This window comes from Sander lucioperca, chromosome 13 (genome assembly GCF_008315115.2).
Source record: "Sander lucioperca isolate FBNREF2018 chromosome 13, SLUC_FBN_1.2, whole genome shotgun sequence".
Taxonomy (NCBI): domain Eukaryota; kingdom Metazoa; phylum Chordata; class Actinopteri; order Perciformes; family Percidae; genus Sander; species Sander lucioperca.
In genome coordinates, this window is record NC_050185.1 from 33,307,608 (window position 1) to 33,328,358 (window position 20,751).

The following is a 20,751-nucleotide window of genomic DNA, read 5'->3' on the forward strand; positions in this document are numbered from 1 at the left end:
CATCCTTAAACATTCTCAGCCTCCACCTCATCTTTATCCAAGACTGGGATGGTAGCAGCCAAGACTCAGTCACCCCTCTCATATCCAAGGCTTAAAAAGGGTCATAATAAATAAATAAATAAATAAATAAATTTCACTTCTGTAAGACTGTATTGCATGAAGAAATGTACCTTGGTTATAACCAATTGTATATTTTACACTCTCTAATTAATTACAAATCAAACCAAAAGATGAAAAAAAGTCCAAAAAAGAAATACGATTTCCCAGCCCCATGGCACAAAAGAACTTTTAATCTATCCGGGGAGGTTGATAGGGTTTTAATACCAATGACTCAATTACTCTATACAATACGCCAGCAGCTGAGATTGGTAAAAAGGAAGGGCAGAAAAGTTCCGTGTGGGAGCGATTTAGTAAAGTACTTAACCATGACCATTGAAGTGCTGGGCATGTCATATGCAACAGCTATGAACTGTATGTATAGGATTATATATCCCACAGGGACCAGTAAAGGTGGAGTGTCCATGCTGGTGCAGGTCTCTAAATTGGGGAAGATAAGCATTTCGGGTGGGTGGCGGGTGGATGATTTCTGCGGACATTCGGATGACATCAGAGCTCATCCCACATCTTTAATACATACATATGCTGCAAAAGCTAAATTCACAATGGCCAGTTTTTTAAATTAATTCTTTTTATTCTGCGCATACTTCATACCTGTCCAAACCTGGCGCCTACATTACCCACAATGCAACTCCAATGCCAACAGTTCAGTTGAAACATTCTCCCTCTGGATCCAATTAAGGTTATATACCATTTTTTATTTAATAAAAAATAATTTGATGTAGAAAATTGGTGGAGTTCCCCTTTAAAATTGTAGACCCCCCCCCCCCCCCACCCCTGCGGTCGCTAAAACCCACACATTCCCTGAAAAATCAATGCAGAGGACATGACCTCAGCGTCCTCAATGGTAGCAATGACCTTGGCTGAATATTAGGCTGATGGACATTTTTGTGGCCGATTTAATTCACCAAATAAGTACCTTTATACGTTTGCCTCAGCAGCATTTAAGGTTCTAAACATGCTGCAAATGATTAACCTCTAAAAGCACAATTTGAATCATTGGTAGTTGAATGTATGTAACTAGCAATATGGGGCATTATTCACCAAAATCATGTGCGTGCAGGTTGTACTACACAACATAAAGTATTGTTAATGATGATATCTATACATTTGAGGAATTTCTGAGTGTATGCACAGTATAGCAGCAGGTGCAGGAAGTTGCTACATCCCAGACGGCAGCTCATTGATGGAGGTTCACGGGCTTTGCTATGAACCCCGGTCTCCTGGGTCAAAGTCCTGTGTTGTTTGACCCATCCACCACCTCAACCAGCCTTTTAAGTAGATTATCGGCCTTTTATGCTACTTTTTACCGTTGTCGCTCTTCATGCTACGTATCCTTATAGCGCCGCGGTCAAGCTGCTGCTATGCCTGGCGCGTCCCATACAGACGCTAAAAGGGTGCCTTTTGCGTCGGTATCTGACGCTGAAAGCCACTGACCAAGCGTCAGTATTTGATGACTTGGGAATGACAACGGGTTGGTACACAAAACATGTTCGATAAACGCCCAGGCGGGTTTTCCATAGGGCTGAACGATTAATTGCATTTGCGATAATATCGCGATATGTTAAAACGCGATTTCCTAATCGCAAAGGCTGCGACTTGGTCACATGACTCGCGAGAGCAAATCAGTCTGCACTCCGCAGAGAAAGCATCAACTTAGCACGCTAACGCTACACTGTACCTTGAGCTGATTTCTGTTATTCAAACAACTCTGAGTTGTAGTTTAAAACTTTTACAGCCATTTTAATAAAATGAAGGGTTTTATTCTGGTTCGAGTCCATACGTGCAGTTAATGGATACAGACACGCAGAACTGAAGGCTCGGTTGGCAACTATTTGCTAGCTCTGATTAGCGGTTAGCTCCGGTTAGCTCCGGTTAGCTCCGTTATAAAGATATGGAGTGGAGGAGCTGCCACTGAGAGGGGTAACAACCAGACTCTGATAAATGCCGTTCGGGGAGCTTTCACAGCAGCGCGGCCGCGGTGTTTCAACGGTTTTATTAGTACAGTTAATCCCACGGCAAGAACACCAGCAACTAGCTAACGTAACGACAGCCTCTCTGAGCAAGTGCACACGGCAGCAGGCAACTTCACGAGGGGGAGGGGCTGGAGGCCGCTCCTCTCTGTGCACTGTAAAAAAAAAAAATACACTGGTGTGTGTGTGTGTGTGTGTGTGTGTACTATATTTTTACTTTTTTAACTGTCTAGTGTGTAATTGTGTGTTGTTCATACTATAAAATGATTTATTGTTTGTCTTTGTTGAATAATACAGAAGACAAAAGCTTAAAAAAATAATCGAATCGCAATATTTGGGAAAAAAATCGCAATTAGATTATTTTCAAAAATCGTTCAGCCCTAGTTTTCCAGTACGTTGTTTTGTTGCTGGAGATGGCGCACATTTCTCTGGCCGTTCTGCGCGCTGTAGCAGCTTTCTCAACAGGCTGAGCCAGGCCACGCATGTTCCACATCACTGCCTAGATGTTTGATAGTTACCTGCTCGACTCGCTTCTATTTGCCTTTTTTGGTTTTCCATTATGAAAAAAAGTACCTGGTACCTGCCAACAGGTACTTTTTTTAGTATCACCTCCGTCGAGGTTCCAAGCGAGCTGAGGTGATACCAAAAGGTGACGTGAAAACCTGCAGACTTGCCATTTTTAAAAACAGTTTAGCCTGCAGTGTTTTTTTTGTTTTGCTGCCTCCAGCTTCTTTTGAAACAAAATGTGTCTTCTGGGAGTGGCAACAGCCACATGCCAAAAACAACACACCTTCACACACGTTCTGTGTGTGTCACGTTAGGTCACGGCAGTTTCCTGCGGCGTCGCTATGACGACCGGCCACGCTCGCCTCACTCATGAGGAGAAAAATTCTGGGAACCAAGCAATCGGCCCGTTCCGAACAGGCACGCGCTCCACATAGGCACTGCACTAGTAAAGTAAAATTTAAAAAGAAGGAATTCGACAGTGTTGCAAGTCCTTGGGATGCAGAAATCCCCCAACACCCTCGGACTAAGCACCTGCAAGAAAGATGTGCGTGTTTTGCACACTGACTACACAACATAAAACAAATCAGCTTCACTGTTCTGGTAAAAGGCACTCTGCTATTTAGTATTCACTACATGCAGTGTGGCACGTGGAGCTCACGTGGCCCCCTACCATTACGATATCAATTAGAACAATAATTTTCATACTCTAATTGGTATCTTTTCTAGTGAATTAAATGACAGCGAAATTAATCAATTTCTCATTTTTGCTTGGGGCCCCCTGGGACGCCTTTAATACCCCACTTTCAGAGTCAAAAGATTAAACTAGCGCTAATTGAACAGGTTCTTAACGCACGTCCACATGTCATGAGGAGACGGAGAATAAAAATGGTATGAGGACTGTGCAGCTTATTTTGATGCAAGTTCTCCTGTTTCACGTTACTCCATTAGGGAGTTCCAGCAGGTGATCGCATGTATGTTGCATGGACAGTGTCAACTACTTCAATGTCAGGTTAAGAGCTGAGTGGACCTTAAAGATTCAAATTCACCAAAGTGATTCGACAAGCAGAATTCGTAAGCATGGCAAATGTAGAAATTGAGGGGCAGGGTGGAAAAGGGATTTCACTAATTTAACATAACTGCTTAAGGACAGGTTTAAGTGCTACAAGTTATTTTTTATTCATCAAAGACAGCGAGTGAGAAATGTTTACTGAAAACGTATTATGAAAATTCCAGCCTATGGTAAAATGTTGCCGTAATAATAGCTTTCATAGACCACAGAGCACACAGTAAAAATATACACCCAAGTCAAGTCAGGGCAGAACCTTTAATTCTATTGTAGCAAAATAAGTGAACCAGTTATATTTTTCCAACTGGCCCATAGGCACGTTTGCAATGCCGAACTCTGAGCTGGCCTTAAAGGCACTGCATATGTAAAGCAAGATTGTGTTACAGTTCAATACTCATTTCAGCTTGATCTGTACAAGCACAGATGGCTTTCAGTCTGCTTTCATGAAATAGGCTATCAGTATTGTTCCCAAAAACACCAACAGTGACTGGAGTTTATTCTAAAATGGATGGCACTGTGAGTGACTGGCTCTGACTGAGTTAGTGGTTCCAATGTGTTCTGCCATATCTAGACAAAACTGAATGGGATTCACAAATGAATTAAGATCTCTCATTTCTACCTGGGGCGGAAAAAAATTTAAATAAATCGAAGACTTAAAAGTGTACTGATGTGCCTGACGTAACTTTATTTTTATTTTTATAAATGGGAAAAATGTGCCAGCATTTAATTGGAAATTTAATTAGTAATGATTTCACGGGTCCAGATGAAGTTCCGTTCCGACAGTTTGGATTACATCCTAAATCAATGGCTTGCTGGCGGGAGGTGGAAGTAGAAAAACTAATTAACACTAAAGCCCATAATGCATTTGTATATTTTGTTTTCTCATGTTTGACACTTTTCAGTGCTGTTTTCTTTTTAGATTTGAATGCTTATGAGTTCTCCATTGTCACCAACAATAAGTGCGTATGAATTAAATTTGACAAAACGACAGAGTCCTGTTTTTGTACACATGCTCACTGAAGTCAGGCAATATCGAGTGCAGTCAATGTTATGGTGGCCTAATTTGTAAAGCATTTGTTTTCCTGCGTTAAAATCAATATGACTAAGATTCAAACTGTAATGCTAGCAGATATGCACAATACACTCTACCCTCAACAAGCCTAGACAACATTATTGATTGATAGGAGTTATTTTGAGGACAAACGCAACACGATAAGTAGAGGCATGTGCTCCGTTCACAGTTCGGTTCATTTACTTTGTTTCTCATGTGTATTTGGCAAAGCTGCACACACACCAAGGACACGCTGACAAATAACAAATTAACGCATTTCTTTTAATCAAATTCACAACTTTTGCAGCAAATAACATTTTTCAAAGAATGCCACAATGTTCCACTCAGAGAATCTGACTTCTGCTCTTAAATTAGACAAATTCATCAAATTCACAGTCCATGAAAGAAGAAACCTTAGAAATTCTACAAGTACTAATAATTACAATTTTTAAGCAATAAAAAAAGCCAGGTTTAAATGGAAAATGCCAGATATAAATGAAAACTGTTGAATTAAGTAAATACAACAGTGCTGTGAACTTGTAGTAGTAGATACAAGGCTAAACAAGCTTTCAGGAATGGAAGCGCTCCAACAGAATAAGAACTCATGGCCAGACTACGCACCAAACTGCAATGTTTATTTACATCGACTTCAAAACCTGGGGCCTGTTTCACAAAACCAAGATAAGGGATTAAGCCGGGATTTATCAGTTATCCTGGATGATTTAAGCCTTGACTCGGTTTCACGAAAGTGGAGGCACATAAATCACCATGGAGATTTATTCTGTAAAGCTAGCCTGCTCCCGACCAGGCTAACAGCCAGGATTTATTTAATCCTGGAGCCTTTTCTGATCACCCAGCAGTGGTTTTACCCTATTGTTATCAGCCTTGATTAAAATACAACAGGTGCATATTGCTGTTCATTTAAGTACTGTTATTATTTAAAGTTTTAAATTATAATTATTCATGTGACAGTCATTGTTACTGTTATATTGCTGTATGAAGACTGCTGTTCATATTGTTGTTAGAAGTTTGATGACTATATTATGGCAGTTGTTGAGATAATTAGAAAAGGCTGGTACAATTTCAAATGAAGTCTGTTACTAAGGGCAATACATACGATGCTGTACATTTCTATAGTTGACCAATGCACCTCGAATTATTTTAGTTGATTCATTTTTTTTTTTAATTCTTTAACTATAAGGATCATGTTTGTTCCTCTTCCATGTGCATTGTATTTGGCATTCTTAGCACACAAAGTGTGTTGTCCAGTAAACTGGGACTATAATTTGGGAGGATTGTACAATTTAAAGAACATATCCTAATTGTACAATCCTCCCAAATTATAGTCTTAGTGCACTGGACCAGTAACTATCTAGTGATGTAGGCTACTGTACATTCATGTAACAACAGGGAGAGGACACCTCGTTGGTTTTTGACCTTATATTTTGCTGGGGGGGAAATAACTGATGAATATACTCTGTTCCATTCATGTTTACAGTGTGCATGGAATGTATCATTTAATTATCTTTATAGTTAGATTTTAGAGTCCAATTTCTTCAGTGTCTTTATTTTCTATGTCCATATATACAAGGGTGCAAGGAATATGTAGAGAAGGAAACTATTTTTAAAAAAATAAAAAAAACGCGAGAAAAAGCATGGCTGATAATAGCGGACCGACTGAATGATATATCTAAAAATATACATTTATGAACTACTGCTCTTAACTGAAACCATTCAATGAGTCACTTATCATTTGCAAAAACAAACAGTTGTACACTTTGCATTAAAAGCGAGCAGTGGAGGTTAATATGACTTAGGAAATGTATATTTTAGCCCATGAGAGAGAGGGAGGAACAGAGTGAAAGAGATTTACGCATCATATTCTAGCGTTGTAGAAAATTGATCTTCATGGTACATTTTCTGAGTAACATTATCTTCTGCTTACTTTTAAGGCAAAGAGTACAACTGTTAATTTGTGCAAATGATTAGTAGCCTAATCCTTGAATGGTATGATTATGACGGTTTCAATTCAGAGCAGTGGTCAGTTAATGTATATTTTTAGGCTACTTACACATTCAGTCGGTTCGTGATCGTCTGCCACTCTTTCTCTCGCTGTTTCACTACAGCAGCCGTGTTTCTTTTCTTTTTATACAAATAATGTGTTTCACGTCATCATACTTCCACAAGAAGCTGCTGCTCACTCTGTATAAAGTATGAATAATGCGTATTCTCCATTTTGGCATCAGTAAATCTGTGATCGACCTCGCGGTCTTTTGAGGAAAGCCGTGGACGCGCATCTATCTGAATTACTTCAGCCTGGCTCGAACTAGTCGCTCCTCCTCAGCCTGGCTTGGCCTTCGTGAAACGCACCAAGCCAGGATGCACAGATTAGACTAGGTCAAGCCTCGCTTTATCAGTTATCCTGGATTTATATATTCTGCTTTTGTGAAACAGGCCCCTGGAGTGATCGCTACACACAAACAAACTTTTCTGCACAAAGTGGAAAATCTGTCACTCAGACAAAGAAGACATGAAAATGCCGACACCCTGTAATGTTCAGAGGATTAACAAAAGGAGCTCACAGCTACATCTGGAGGCAGGTATACGGGTAGAAACATTCATCATAAATCACAACAGACCTGCTAATGTCAGAATTTGTTATTACATTCTCACTGTCCATGCAACATCTTTTAATATGACTTGGACGGAATATGTAACAGAAATGCCGACCATCATTTCCTAAAGTCCAAGGTGCAGATATCAAATTGTTTATTTTGTCCAACCAACAGTCCCACAGCAAATAGTCTGTTTACAATCATATAAGACAAAAGGTAAGCTTACTTCCTTTTACTTATTCCATTTAGAAGACAAATAAATGCAATACAGCAAATTCCAAATAGACTATGACAGTTATATCTCAAAATAAGTGACAGTCGGTGGATTCATTGCAGAATGTGTTGACACTTCTACAACTTGTGGTCTAAAGTGGGATTCCAGTCTGCAGCTTGTATTTACAGTAAATCTTGCATGGCATTTTCTAATGTCCTGTCATCACAAACTACCTACATAGAAATAATGGACAGCAGTCCAACACCAGGACTAATCTAAAGGAACAGGTAGCTTTTTCAAATGCACAAATCCACATCTGCCATGCTGACAATAAGAAACAGTCGTGAACTTTTAGAGCCCTAGCCAGATTCACTGAACTGCAGCAGGAAAAGCAATTCCACAGCTGAAAACAATATTGCGCTGAGAAAGATTTAAGTGTTGGCCGATTGTAGAGGAGGAAGCTGGGGTGGCCAGACTGGGGAATGCATGTCTGAGTCCTTTAGCAGATTTGTAGCACCAGGAAATCAGTGTGGGAAGAAGAGATACTGCAAAGATATGTTGAAAGCTAAAATTCTGTTTGTATTTCTTCAGTTTCCACTGCACTGATATCTACAAACTTCATATGGAGGCTAACAGTCCACTGGGAATGGCTGATGATATGCAGGGCAGGATAGCCAACACCTCTATACCAGAGGGTTCATCTGTTTTGACTTCCCCAGCTTTAATGGTCAGACAAATGTCACGTACTGTATGTATAACTAATCTCTAAACACCCACATCTCCAATGTCTAATGCTATTAAAGAATGCATTTTCACATTTTGCCTTCTACATTGTCGGAGCCATGTTTAGTTATGCATTTGCCAAAACGTCAAACTATTCTTTCAATTTACTGTCCTGGGAATCCTACAACAAGTAGTCAAGTTCAGTGTGCACTGTTTGATGAATGAACTGGGTTAAATTATCCATTCACATCATTATCTGCTCAACTAGGAGTAAACGTTGCAGTACTCCTTTAAAAAAGTGGATAGCAAAATTCAAAAGGGTTTGAATATACAATATTACCCTTTTTCCACCCAAATCAGCATGTATATGCTTTTTCATATCGGTTACTTATTGAACATCTCTTTCAAACTCGGTGCAAACTAATTTGATGTTCATGTGCTGCTTGGGTGGAGACGGAATTTGTGGCCGAGACGACGGAAGTTACCGCCAGGAACAGCACGCATCATAGCATCGTGCCAGAACAGGGGTGAAAATTAGCATGTCCACCTGGGTGTCATGTTTCCATTACTGCCGATCGGAGTTGGAGCTGATAAATACCTGAGCCTACTGCAGAGTCATTTGTCCCGGGAATGAATGTCGATTGTAACCTTTCCCATTAAAGACAAAAGCCAGAAGTACGTGGGTGTTAAAACTGCTATCACTTCTTTAGACCTTCTGTGATGTTATACAATTTTTGCTGCAAAGCCCCAAGCACTTTGTACAACAGGAGGTCTCGCCCCCCCCCCCCCCCCCTCGTGGGCATGTGTCATCTGCCATATGTAGACAAAATATCACATACCATTTCCTCTGTTCAAATTTGTATTCTTCTTAGAAGAATGAGTGTCAGTGTAACCTTTTCTTCATTCAGAAATCTCATTCTCTTTCAGAGTGCCAGGAGAGACAACTTATTAAGTGAAAGATATATTGCCATTTCATGAAATTAGAGGAAACGGATTATACCCTTAAAACACCACAGAAAGAAGGCAGTGTGCCACCATGGGTGCCATCACATCTAGGTAATAAAACCTGATAAGGTGTTAAGTAAAGTCCAACTGACGACAGAGCTCACATCCTTCCCAGAAGGTGTCCTCATAAGCAATGATACATTATTGTGCAGCTCAATCTATTTTACAGGTGTTTTTCCTACAATGCAAATGTGGAATCTAGCTGGTAAAAATGTTCCTAAGTCTGACTCACAATACTACAGGCAGTAGAGAAAGCTATTTCAAATCAAAGGCACTGTGGAATCTGTGTGCGAGGTGCTGTGCATGACAACTGATTTCATACTAAACCGATATGTGATCGCCTAATGTGGAGACAGACTGCTTTCATGCTGAGCATGGTGACAGTCCTCCATAGATTTGTAAGAGAGTTTGAAGTAGTGATGGGACAACCGACTCTTTTACGCGTGTCGGTTCAACCGGACACGAGAGAGAGAGAGAGAGAGAGAGAGAGAGAGAGAGAGAGAGAGAGAGAGAGAGAGAGAGAGAGAGAGAGAGAGAGAGATATATATATATTTTGGAGTGGTGCTGGGAGCCTTAAACAAGTCAGGAAAGGTTTTGTCTCAAAAGGTCTTCACAGACTCGCTCAGGATTCAAACCGATCCATGAACCTATAATGCATGCTTTATTTACTGCACTTAATCTTCTCTCTTAAGAAATGGGGCTTTTTAGCCGATTAAAAAACAAGTGGGGGTATATTCAATGTGGTAAATTGATTTATATCGAGGCATTCATTGGCACACAAAAAAAACATGCATGCTTTCATGATTCAAGTATTTCAAGATTCGGACATTAAGGTCTGCCAAGAAAAGGGGTAATGCATTGTAAACAAGTGGTGTCCTCCTTTCAGCAACAAACCCTGAAGCTCCTTGGTAGAGGTCTTGAACATCACGCTACATCTGAGGGAACCAGTGCTTCACAAAAGGTTCTTTTCAATCGCTGATAAAGGACAACATCTTTACAATTCACTCTACCACAGCCAAGCAAGAGCAGAATTACAGTTCAGATCATTGAAGGGATTCAAGCAAAGAGATTTTAATGACCGTGTCTTTAATTAAAGAAATCCAGCGTTTTTCCAACAATTACATACAGAAAATCAATTAAAACAGATTGGCAGGCCTTACCGGAAGATCTGTGAGTGTAGTTACAAATAAAGGCCACGAGTAAAACAAGGACCTGTCTTTCCAGTAACAGATTCTTTTTCTTACTGTTTCCGGTAGGAGGATGCCCTGTTGTTCAGAGAGCACAGATTGATTTTAGCCTTGAGCCCAACTGTCACTGAAAATAAAAAAATAAATAAAAAAATCAACTTGGTGCCATGCTGCAAACGGGTTTACCATTTTCTGATTCCGACAGACAATGCCACAAAGCATTGACTAGGAAGCTGCTAGCTAAATATAAAAACCATATGCTTCATGCAAGCGAACACAAACAGCAACGGCAGGTGTCCCAACAACAATGCAACAACCTGACATCACCGGAGTACAGAACAAAAACAGAAAAAAATGAATAGCTACACTGGCTCAAACGCAGTCCCCAGGTGTTGATGCGTATGGACAGGCAGCAAGCTTTCTATTGTGTACAGGGCAGTGTTTCCATACAAATATTACCGGGGAAAAGGAAAGCTCTTCAAACACAGCGATAGAGCAAAGGCTTCGTTTCACCACATGTAAATCAATTAGACTAGAACATGAGAGGTGGTGTGTCACACTGCTCTCTGTCCAGTGTCTACTCTCAGAGATAGGCTGGTGCTGGGAAAGCTGCCAACTATATACAAACCATGACTGGGCAAACACTGCTCCACAGGCCATGTTACGCAGCTGACTGCAGACGCAGCTCCCAGCAATCAGTGGTACTCAATCACTACGTTTGACACACCTAGTTCCATGCAACACTGTTAGTCATAATCTATTCAACCCATTCACCCAGGCTAACCACAGTAGATTCTTTCAACACGTCAGTTCAAAGCTTTCCCTCAGGAAATCATTTAGCCAAGGTGGTAAACCTCCCAGGTCTCCTGATCAATTTATAAAATAGATAATCACCTATTAAATATGACATGTACTGTGTGAAATACTGCCTCTGCTCTTATTCCTTAAGGGTAATGCTTTTAGAGCTGCAACAATTACTCGATTAATTGATGAGGCCATCGACAAAACATTAATTAACTACTACTTTAAATCGGTTGATCGTTTAAAATCATTTTCAAGCTTCTCAAATGTGAAAATATCCTGTTTTTTCGTTGGCTTACATTCTAGTAAATTGAATATATTTGGGTTTTTGACCGCTTGTCAGACAAAACAAGACATTTCAAGATGTTACCTTGGGCTCTAGAGGCATTTTCACTGTTTTCTGATGTTTTATAGACCAAACGGTTAATTGAGAAACCCAAAGTTTATTTTAAAGCTATAGTGCGTAGTTTCCGTCTCCCCCATGAGGAATTCTAAGTAATCACAACAAAACTGTCGGCGCGTCCACATGATACAAAGCTTCAGTGATCGCGAACCACCCCCACCTTTCCTCCACGCAGTTGCTAGTAGCCAAGGAGGACACGGAGGATTAAAAAACACATGGACTCTTTAGAAGAGGCAATTATCTTCACTCAAGTTTCCGCGAGCAAAAGTCGCCAGACGACACAATCTTCTGAACATAGCCATACTGAGAAATACAGAGAGAGAGTTTTGTGGAGCCAATAGTCTTAATTAGCTTTGTCAATGGCTTGAATGTAACGGACGTTCATCAATATCAAAAAGTTACGCACTAAAGCTTTAAGTAAGTGAGTGGATAAAGTAGCATAAAGTATGTAATATTATATTGGCTGAAGAATGGCTGGGTAACAAACCTCAATACTTTCTCGGCACCAACCAAAGTGTGTCTGTTGCACCGAGTATAGAAAATGGTCAAATACCAAAAGCTGGCATCAGATTCCTAATCCTGTTTATGTATTCTTTAACTTGATGGTTCCAATTTAAGTAAAAGCTTTTGCTACTTTTACCCATTATATTTAGACAAAGTTCTTGTACAGCTGCTTAGACAACATTTTAAAAGTTTGGGTTCTTTGGTTAAATGAAAAGAAAGGGTTTTGTACAAAAAGGTATCAAAAAAGTATTCTGCTATCCGAACCAAAACTGTTATTGTTTCAGCACTACTATAAAAGAATTTCAAAAACATACGCAACCCTACCATAGACCTAAATTCTGATGTCTGATTTGTTTTGACTGAGAGAAAACACGGATGTATCATGGTACAATGAGTGACCAGAAAACTCGGCTTCAAACGCTCTTATCAGCAAACATGTCTAACTGAAGTGTCCTTGAGCTAAAACCTTAATCCCCATCAGCGCCACGAATGCTGCTCTGCACCAGCCCTCTTCACGTGGAGGAGAATGGGCGGGAAAAATAAGGTGGATTTCCCTTTAGGCATCAATGAAGCGTCACATTTAAGCGGAGGTAGTTGCTATATAGCTCTGCCTTAGCTCATATGGTGAGTGACCGATCACAATGGCATCTTGATAACAAATCCCTGTGAGGCTTTAACCCTAGTGTTGTCTTCCCTTCAACCTTGAAAAAAGACATTTGTGACGCCTTTTCACAATTTGTTTTTGCTTTTTCCAACGTTTTAAATTTTAAAATTTTTCTTCCACACATTTTCAGCACTTATTTCTATGTCCAATATTTTCTGATATAAAACAAAAATTTAAAAACGGGCCAATGTGACCCGAAGTCAACACAAGTTAATTTAAATCAACCCTGCAGAAAAACTGAATCGTTAGCTTGTTTACAATGTTATGCGTGAGCCAATATGTATGACAATAGAAATTTGAGGCAAGAAGAACAAAGAATAATAGATTCATTACAGTACAATGTTTTCCCCAGAGCAGTCTTAAAGTCCATGATATTGCTTTTTCACACCTGGGGATTTGTGTGCTTAGCGGTTCATTCAGCAAGTCTACTGCATTTCTCTTCAGGTATTCTTACTGGGCTACTTGTTTACTTAGCATAGGAGTTTGACAAGGACAGAGTGGTTTAAACTGCTAGGGTGAGTGCAGCAAGGCCTCTGTGTGTGTGTGTGTGTGTGTGACTTGAGGTCTCTGAGGCCAAGAACCTGTGAAACCATCCTCGGAGGCAGCCGGCCATGCGCCAAACTGTTAGTGCAATTACTTTTGACAGCAGCGCCTTCATTGTCCAGATAGGTGGGTATCCCTGCGTTGAGCAACGCTGACCACAGGCGTTAGCGGGGTTTGTGTAGGCAGAGTAATGCAGCACGCTTGCTTCGCAGCCTCGGTGAAGCCATCAAGGAGAGTATAATCTTTAGTGCACAAGTAGGCGTTTCTTTTTTGTGGTAATGAAATTGAGGCAAGAATTGAAAACGAGTCTGAGAGAGAATATATTGTGCAAAATGCCTGAAAGGATGGAAGGGATGGTTATGCAGTAAATATGGAATGAATTGCATTCTGCCACAATGCAGCTTACTTGGAAGAGAGATTGGAAACTGGAAACAGTGCTGTGCTGTTGCTGCTACTGCATCAATAAAAACTTGTTTGATATTTAAGGAGGATTAATCATCTTTGGGATGTTTGATTTGGATTTTGTACACTTTGCTGTGCTAATGTCAGACTATGTAAGAGCCCTTGACTTTGCACGCACAAGAAGAAATCAAAAGGAGATGGTAGACAGTTGTGTAATATGTTGTGAGTCCATAGGAGTGAGCGACTGTAACGTTCTAAGGGTGTTTCAGCTCTGATCGTATCTATCCCTGCAAAGTTCCCATATTATGTGTATTTTTGCTTCTGGTGTGCTCAATAGTGTGATCGTGACTGGGAGTGGTATTTATGTCGCCTTATGGTTAATATTTGAATCTTATGTTTGTGTAGATTCCTGCATTATTGCTATTGTAACTTATAATGTGGCTGCAACTGTCAATATTGAATTTACAGTAACCTTAAAGGGAAAAACACAGTACCAAATTAAATTTCTTCAGGGACTTTTACTTTTTCTGAGATACATGTGTAACAGGATTAGTTCTCTGTGTGTGTGTGTGTGTGTGTGTGTGTGTGTGTGTGTGTGTGTGTGTGTGTGTGTGTGTGTGTGTGTGTGTGTGTGTGTGTGTGTTTGCGCATCTTCCAAAATGACAAATCAGAACAACAGCTGCTGCAGTTGCATGTTGCAGAAAATTGGCCATCACTTTTCTATGCAACACAATTATGATCCTGAAAGCCTACTGGAGGGGGGACAGGGTAATTCAATTCAAGTAGAGTAGGGTGTGTGTGTGTGTGGGGGGTCACTCACCATATGAAAGCGCCGCCACACAGATGAGGAGAGTCCATCTGCAATCCCGTACACCTGACATGGTAGAAATCCCAGCAGGCGTATGTTAAATCCCAGTTGTTCCAGTAGCCGATGGTGGATAAATAAACCTCTCTGCAGGTGTTAGCCTCCACGCGATGCTGTTGCAGTTCTTCCGAGTGTCTTAATTTGGATAATGGGTAATAGATAGGCTATATGAATGTTTCTGCACGAGTATTTGAGCGAGTGTGTGTGTGTAACAGTGTGTATGATGCCCGTCGAGGTCTTGGAAAATGTGACTGTCCAGCTAGTCTTTACAGTGTCTTGGCGAGCAGCAAACCTAAGGCACGGCCAAACCGCGTCTTCTCCAGGCAAAAAGAGGGAGTTTCTTTTCCCCACACGGGAGAAGAAAGTTGCAAGTATTGCTGCTCCAAACTGGACAACTGGGGAAAGAGAGAACCCCAGTGTTCCTGAAACGGATCCAAGTCCTTGCGCGAAACCCGTCCCCCAAAAACCATAAATCAATGGACATCAGTTGAGAGATGACGCGCGCTCTGGTTTAGGCTAAAAAACACAGGAAATCCTGCGTGCTTACCGCAACAAAAAAAGGCTAGACTAGTGTAAATAAAAAGCAGACGAGAAAGAGCAGCAGAATGGGTCTAATGTGATAAGTCAGTCTCCAACGACGAATTCAAAAATGAAATTCCTTGCGCAAATCATGGAAACAGTGATGGAGAGAAGGGCGAAAAGGCATCCGACCGGGATCCGCACCGCTCTGGTTCAGCTGTCACTGACTTCTCGGATGTTCATTAGAAATCCACAGCCGAGAGGAGAAAATGGGAATACATTCTCAGCTGTAAACGGCGAAATTGCACCCTTAAACAAGCCAGAAATGTCCGGGCTAGCCGCTTTTCTCTGAGGTCTCCAGCAGTTCACCTACCGCAGCGTGTTGACTCAGTCACTGAGCTGGGTATCACTACGCGAACATTAGAAGAGCACACATATCCAAAAAAGTCCTGCTACTTTGTTGTTCGCTTTACTTTGTGATGTTAAGCCAGAAAGCCGGAGCTGAGCATCGTCGGTGCTGCCTACCGGGAGTCTGAAACACAGCCAAGTCCGACCAACTCTCCGGTTGTGTGTTTCAATCCCAATTAGCCGACTTCACTGCAGCTGTGTGCGGCGTTTCTAGGGGAGACGGAGTTTATTCAGACGCCGTCTTCTCCGCAGCTGCCTCTGTCCGGTTTTTAACTCCGCTCCAAACTAAACGCGTGCACCTTAAAATGTGCAGCTCGCGCTCGTTAAGACAGCCACAATATGAAAGCTTATATCCGGTAATAATCTTCAAAGTAAAATCAAATAAGAAATAAATATTAAGCAACGATATATTTTATTTTGGGTAATGTCAAGTGAAATAAATATTATTTTCAGTAGCTATGAAAATACAATGTAATTTCATACAAGATAAGTATACCTTATTACAAGCAAAGATGTTGCAATACAAATATTAAAACTATTAGACCAAAGCATGTGTTTAAGCAGTCAGTTAGTTCAAGATGGATCCTAAACGATCCCTACTGTATGGTGACCTTACGTTTAAAGACTTATTAAACTTGAAAGTATTTTTTATACTTGTAAGTTTATTTCAGGCCTCGGCTGATATTCCAAGCTTGCTGTACATGCATCAACTGGCTCCAGACCTCTGGAATTACTTTAAGTCTAAATATCAGCATTGTATCCTACTTTTACATGATACAGTTTGTATGCTTTTATTTTAAAGGCAACACAGCTAACGTCCGGTCGTGTCCATATTAAGTGTTGTGAACTTTTTGTAGCTCAAACCGGGCATCACAGACAAAAATTAATCACGTGAGTGGCTTACCCGCCTCCTTCTCATCGGCAAATCTCCCGAAGAAAGAGCCTTCACTCCTGCACAGTCATGACTTCATACACTTGTCTGTTCTTTAGTTACAAGTCCGGTAGCCTACGAAGCATTGTAAAACTTCACATGTTTATAGATTTCTCACAGCTCATATGTTGATCTGACAATCACAGGTGCAACTGATCAGACATGATAAGAATTTTAACATGTTAAATGTTATAGGTCCGGTTTGTGAAGGTCTCAGCCAGGCCGCTGTAGAAGATGACAGCAGGAAAAGCTGCATGTGACGTTTCTTTATTAAAGTGCTCATATTATGCTTTTGGGCTTTTTCCCTTTCCTTTATTGTGTTATATCTCTTTTTTGTGCACGTTATAGGTTTACAAAGTGAAAAAGCCCAAAGTCCACCCCAAAGGGACTTACCATCTCCAACAGAAAACACTGTTAACAAACTGCTCCAAACAGATCTATTGTAGTCCAGCCTTTATTTCAGAGACAAACGTGCGTCACTTTGTAACATGTTATAATGCTCGCCTAGCTGCTAGCGTGGCACACCCTCATACTCTGCGTCTGACTGGCTAGTAGTCCTTACCTAGCTACTGCGCATGTGTGACTCCCAACAAAGATGGAGTAGAAGTGAGATGCCTCACTCTGTAGCTAAAACAGAGAACACACAGGGTGAAAAGAGGAGCTGCAGCAATGTGCAGTACAACAAAAATATGGTGTTTTTTTGAAAATTAAAACATGTAAACCTATTCTGATATAACCTCTCTAAATACAATTATGAACCTGAAAATGAGCATAATATGAGCACTTTAAAACTCTTACAACAGCAGAGAGCCCCCATGGCTTTGGGGTTAAGACGGCAACCATAAACAACAACATCCCAGGTTTGAGGTCTTTTTCTCTCTGCTTCTTCATTCTTCTCGTGTCTGTTAATACGTTGGTTATCTGATTGCGGACGTGTTTTGGAAGTTGACGAAAAAGACAGGGTGATTGGGTCAGGAGTAGGGGTAGACCAACGAGCCAAACGTCAACAAAGCGTAGACCTTTTTTCACAGCAGAAATATTGACTTGCAAGAAACACCTGTGCTTGCAAGAAAAGCACAGGTGTGATTAAAACGAGATGGCTCTGTTCCATTTAAGTGTAGCAGTAAGCCATGACAGTGAGCCAATGTACACAGTGACAGGGTCCTGAAACCACACCTGTGGTTTTTCTGCTATGTTATGTCAAAATGTCTGCTGTGAAAAAGGTCTGAGGCGCACAGTCAGCATAGCCGTGAACTGCAATATTTCATGTTCATGAGCTGGCTTCATGCGTCAGCTTCAATACTTATTTATTGAGGTTTGTGAGTGTCATCGAGAGATTGCGGAGTCCACCGTAAGAACCATGCAGTGACTTAAATGTGACTTGGACAAATTGTTCAAATCAAATCATCTGTTACGTTATAACTTCCGGTTACGCATAAGATGCAGAACTTTACGTAGTTCTTTGTTCTGTTAAGAAGAAAAAACAAATCACGAAGACCGGGGTTGGTTGTCACACCTTTTCACTCTTGTGTAAATTGCTCATCATTAAAACATCTTTCAATAGTCATTCCTACATTAAATGAAAGCTTAAAGGAGAATTCCAGTCGATTTCAACCCGTATGTCTGTTGTTTGTAAATTTGGAGTGCTGTCAGTAGCGAGAAAAATGAAAACAATCGGTGATGCCTACACCGTGTTATCCTCCTGCTAGTGTTAGCACCCAACAGGCTTAAACAGGGCAAGTTTTAAACTTGTTTTTTAGCCTCTAAACATGTTTGAAATGTCATTACAAGTGCCTGCCCATGTGCAGTTATTCCTACCGAGGGGACACAGCGAATTTGACTGCAGTAGCTGTGACAGAAATGCATAAACGTTGTGTTAATCCATACCAAGATGGCGCCCGCATGTATACGTGAACGGTACTGTCTTTATAAACTATCTTTTTAATAAACTGTCTGTACACTTACAAAGTTCTCAATGCTTCGGTTTACATGTAGGGACCCTCATTATGCTACCGTGAAAGTGTGGTGCTATTTTCAGCCTTGTTAGTGGTATAGAAATAGCGATTTCTTTTTACTTTACCCGTGCCCCGACGACTAGCTTTATAAGCTAATTAGTTTGCGCTAAAACTGGTCACATTCGATTAGCATGAAAACGTATCCCAGAAAACGGTCGACTCAGTACACATGTGTTATTAACCCCTAGGTTCATTTTGCGCCGGATTTGTCCTTTAACAATCTAGCAAAGCAATGAAAAAATTTAAATAAGTGGACATTCCCATGTTAAGTGGTTTAATATACAGTGAGGAAAATAAGTATTTGAACACCCTGCTATTTTGCAAGTTCTCCCACTTAGAAATCATGGAGGGGTCTGAAATTGTCATCGTAGGTGCATGTCCACTGTGAGAGACATAATCTAAAAAAAAAGCATGATGCTACCACCCCCATGCTTCACAGTAGGGATGGTGTTCTTGGGATGGTACTCATCATTCTTCTTCCTCCAAACACGGTTAGTGGAATTATGACCAAAAAGTTCTATTTTGGTCTCATCTGACCACATGACTTTCTCCCATGACTCCTCTGGATCATCCAAATGGTCATTGGCAAACTTAAGACGGGCCTTGACATGTGCTGGTTTAAGCAGGGGAACCTTCCGGGCCATGCATGATTTCAAACCATGACGTCTTAGTGTATTACCAACAGTAACCTTGGAAACGGTGGTCCCAGCTCTTTTCAGGTCATTGACCAGCTCTTCCCGTGTAGTTCTGGGCTGATTTCTCACCTTTCTTAGGATCATTGAGACCCCACGAGGTGAGATCTTGCATGGAGCCCCAGTCCGAGGGAGATTGACAGTCATGTTTAGCTTCTTCCATTTTCTAATGATTGCTCCAACAGTGGACCTTTTTTCACCAAGCTGCTTGGCAATTTCCCTGTAGCCCTTTCCAGCCTTGTGGAGGTGTACAATTTTGTCTCTAGTGTCTTTGGACAGCTCTTTGGTCTTGGCCATGAGGTCTTTGAGGGTCAGAATTCTAGCTGATAGACAGGTGTTCAAATACTTATTTGCAGCTGTATCATACAAATAAATAGTTAAAAAATCATATATTGTGATTTCTGGATTTTCTTTTTTAGATTATGTCACTCACAGTGGACATGCACCTACGATGACAATTTCAGACCCCTCCATGATTTCTAAGTGGGAGAACTTGCAAAATAGCAGGGTGTTCAAATACTTATTTTCCTCACTGTATGTATTTCTTCCCTGTAGCCTGTCTGTAATGCAGAAAGTTGCAGAATTCATTGTCTGATTTGAATAACCTCTTGCAGTAAGGGGCTAACAGGCAAGTCCCATCGTGCCCAAGAACTTAACAAGAGCAGCTTTCTCTGCTTTAGCAACTAATCTATCAGGACCACTTATGCAAATCAAGTCAATTGCAATTTTCCAGTTAGAACACCTGAGCGCAGCAGCAGCAGCAGGCAGCCAGGTGAGAGAGCAGACTGTGGTTCCCCACTGCACCAGCCAGTAGCCTGGAGAAGACAGGCTGCCGCAGGCTTCACTGGTGCAGCTCTGAGATGACTATTAATGGTTTGTTAATGCATTTGACTTTGTAATTTATCGTTTTATCCTCTGACATTTAAAAAAGACTTATTGTTAAATGGAGAACTTATTTCTTCAAACTCTTGTGCCTGTGAAGACATAAGAGTCTCTCATGGTGATGAATTAGGATGTGCCTCACTGGGAATTTAATACCACCTGGAATTATACCTGAATATTGGCTTGTTTTATACTGAAAAAATGGCGGCTATACATTTAAATCAAACTGTCCCCCGTTGTTACACCTTTACATTGTCACTTCTCAAGTTTAATACATTAATTTAGTCAAATGTGCTAACAAGTTCTCCTGCCAAGTGTGGACCACATTCATGTGAGAAAAGCTTTTGCTTACAGTTTTGCACATCAGATGTTGTCCCTTTTGAGGGAGCCTAATGGATTTTCGATTTGTTTGATGCCGACGCTACTGCGTTAGCTCTCGCATTGTTATTTCAGCAACATTGTCTATGCTCATTCAGCTGTTTGACACATCTTTGTCTTTCTGTTGTCAACAACATAACGAGGGTTCTGTTTGATGGTCTGAATCTTGAATAAAAAATGTTCCCTGCAAAAGTATTGCCATCCCAATTTGTCCGTATCTTATTCTTCCAGAATACGCACATTCTTTGGATCAGAGTTTTTGGATTTGAACATGAATATTATGTCT

At 40.8% G+C, this 20,751-nt stretch overlaps 1 protein-coding gene across 1 annotated transcript in view; it reads right to left on the minus strand.

Annotated features, from left to right (window-relative positions):
* The window catches only part of tmem132e (transmembrane protein 132E), a 380,117-nt gene extending 364,225 nt beyond the window's left edge, over positions 1-15,892 (minus strand). Inside the window, exon 1 of the mRNA XM_031308032.2 lies at positions 14,596-15,892. Coding sequence (XP_031163892.1) covers positions 14,596-14,656 — 61 coding nt within the window. The 5' untranslated portion in view covers positions 14,657-15,892. The remainder of the gene's footprint in view (positions 1-14,595) is intronic.
* Between the last annotated feature and the right edge of the window lie 4,859 nt (positions 15,893-20,751).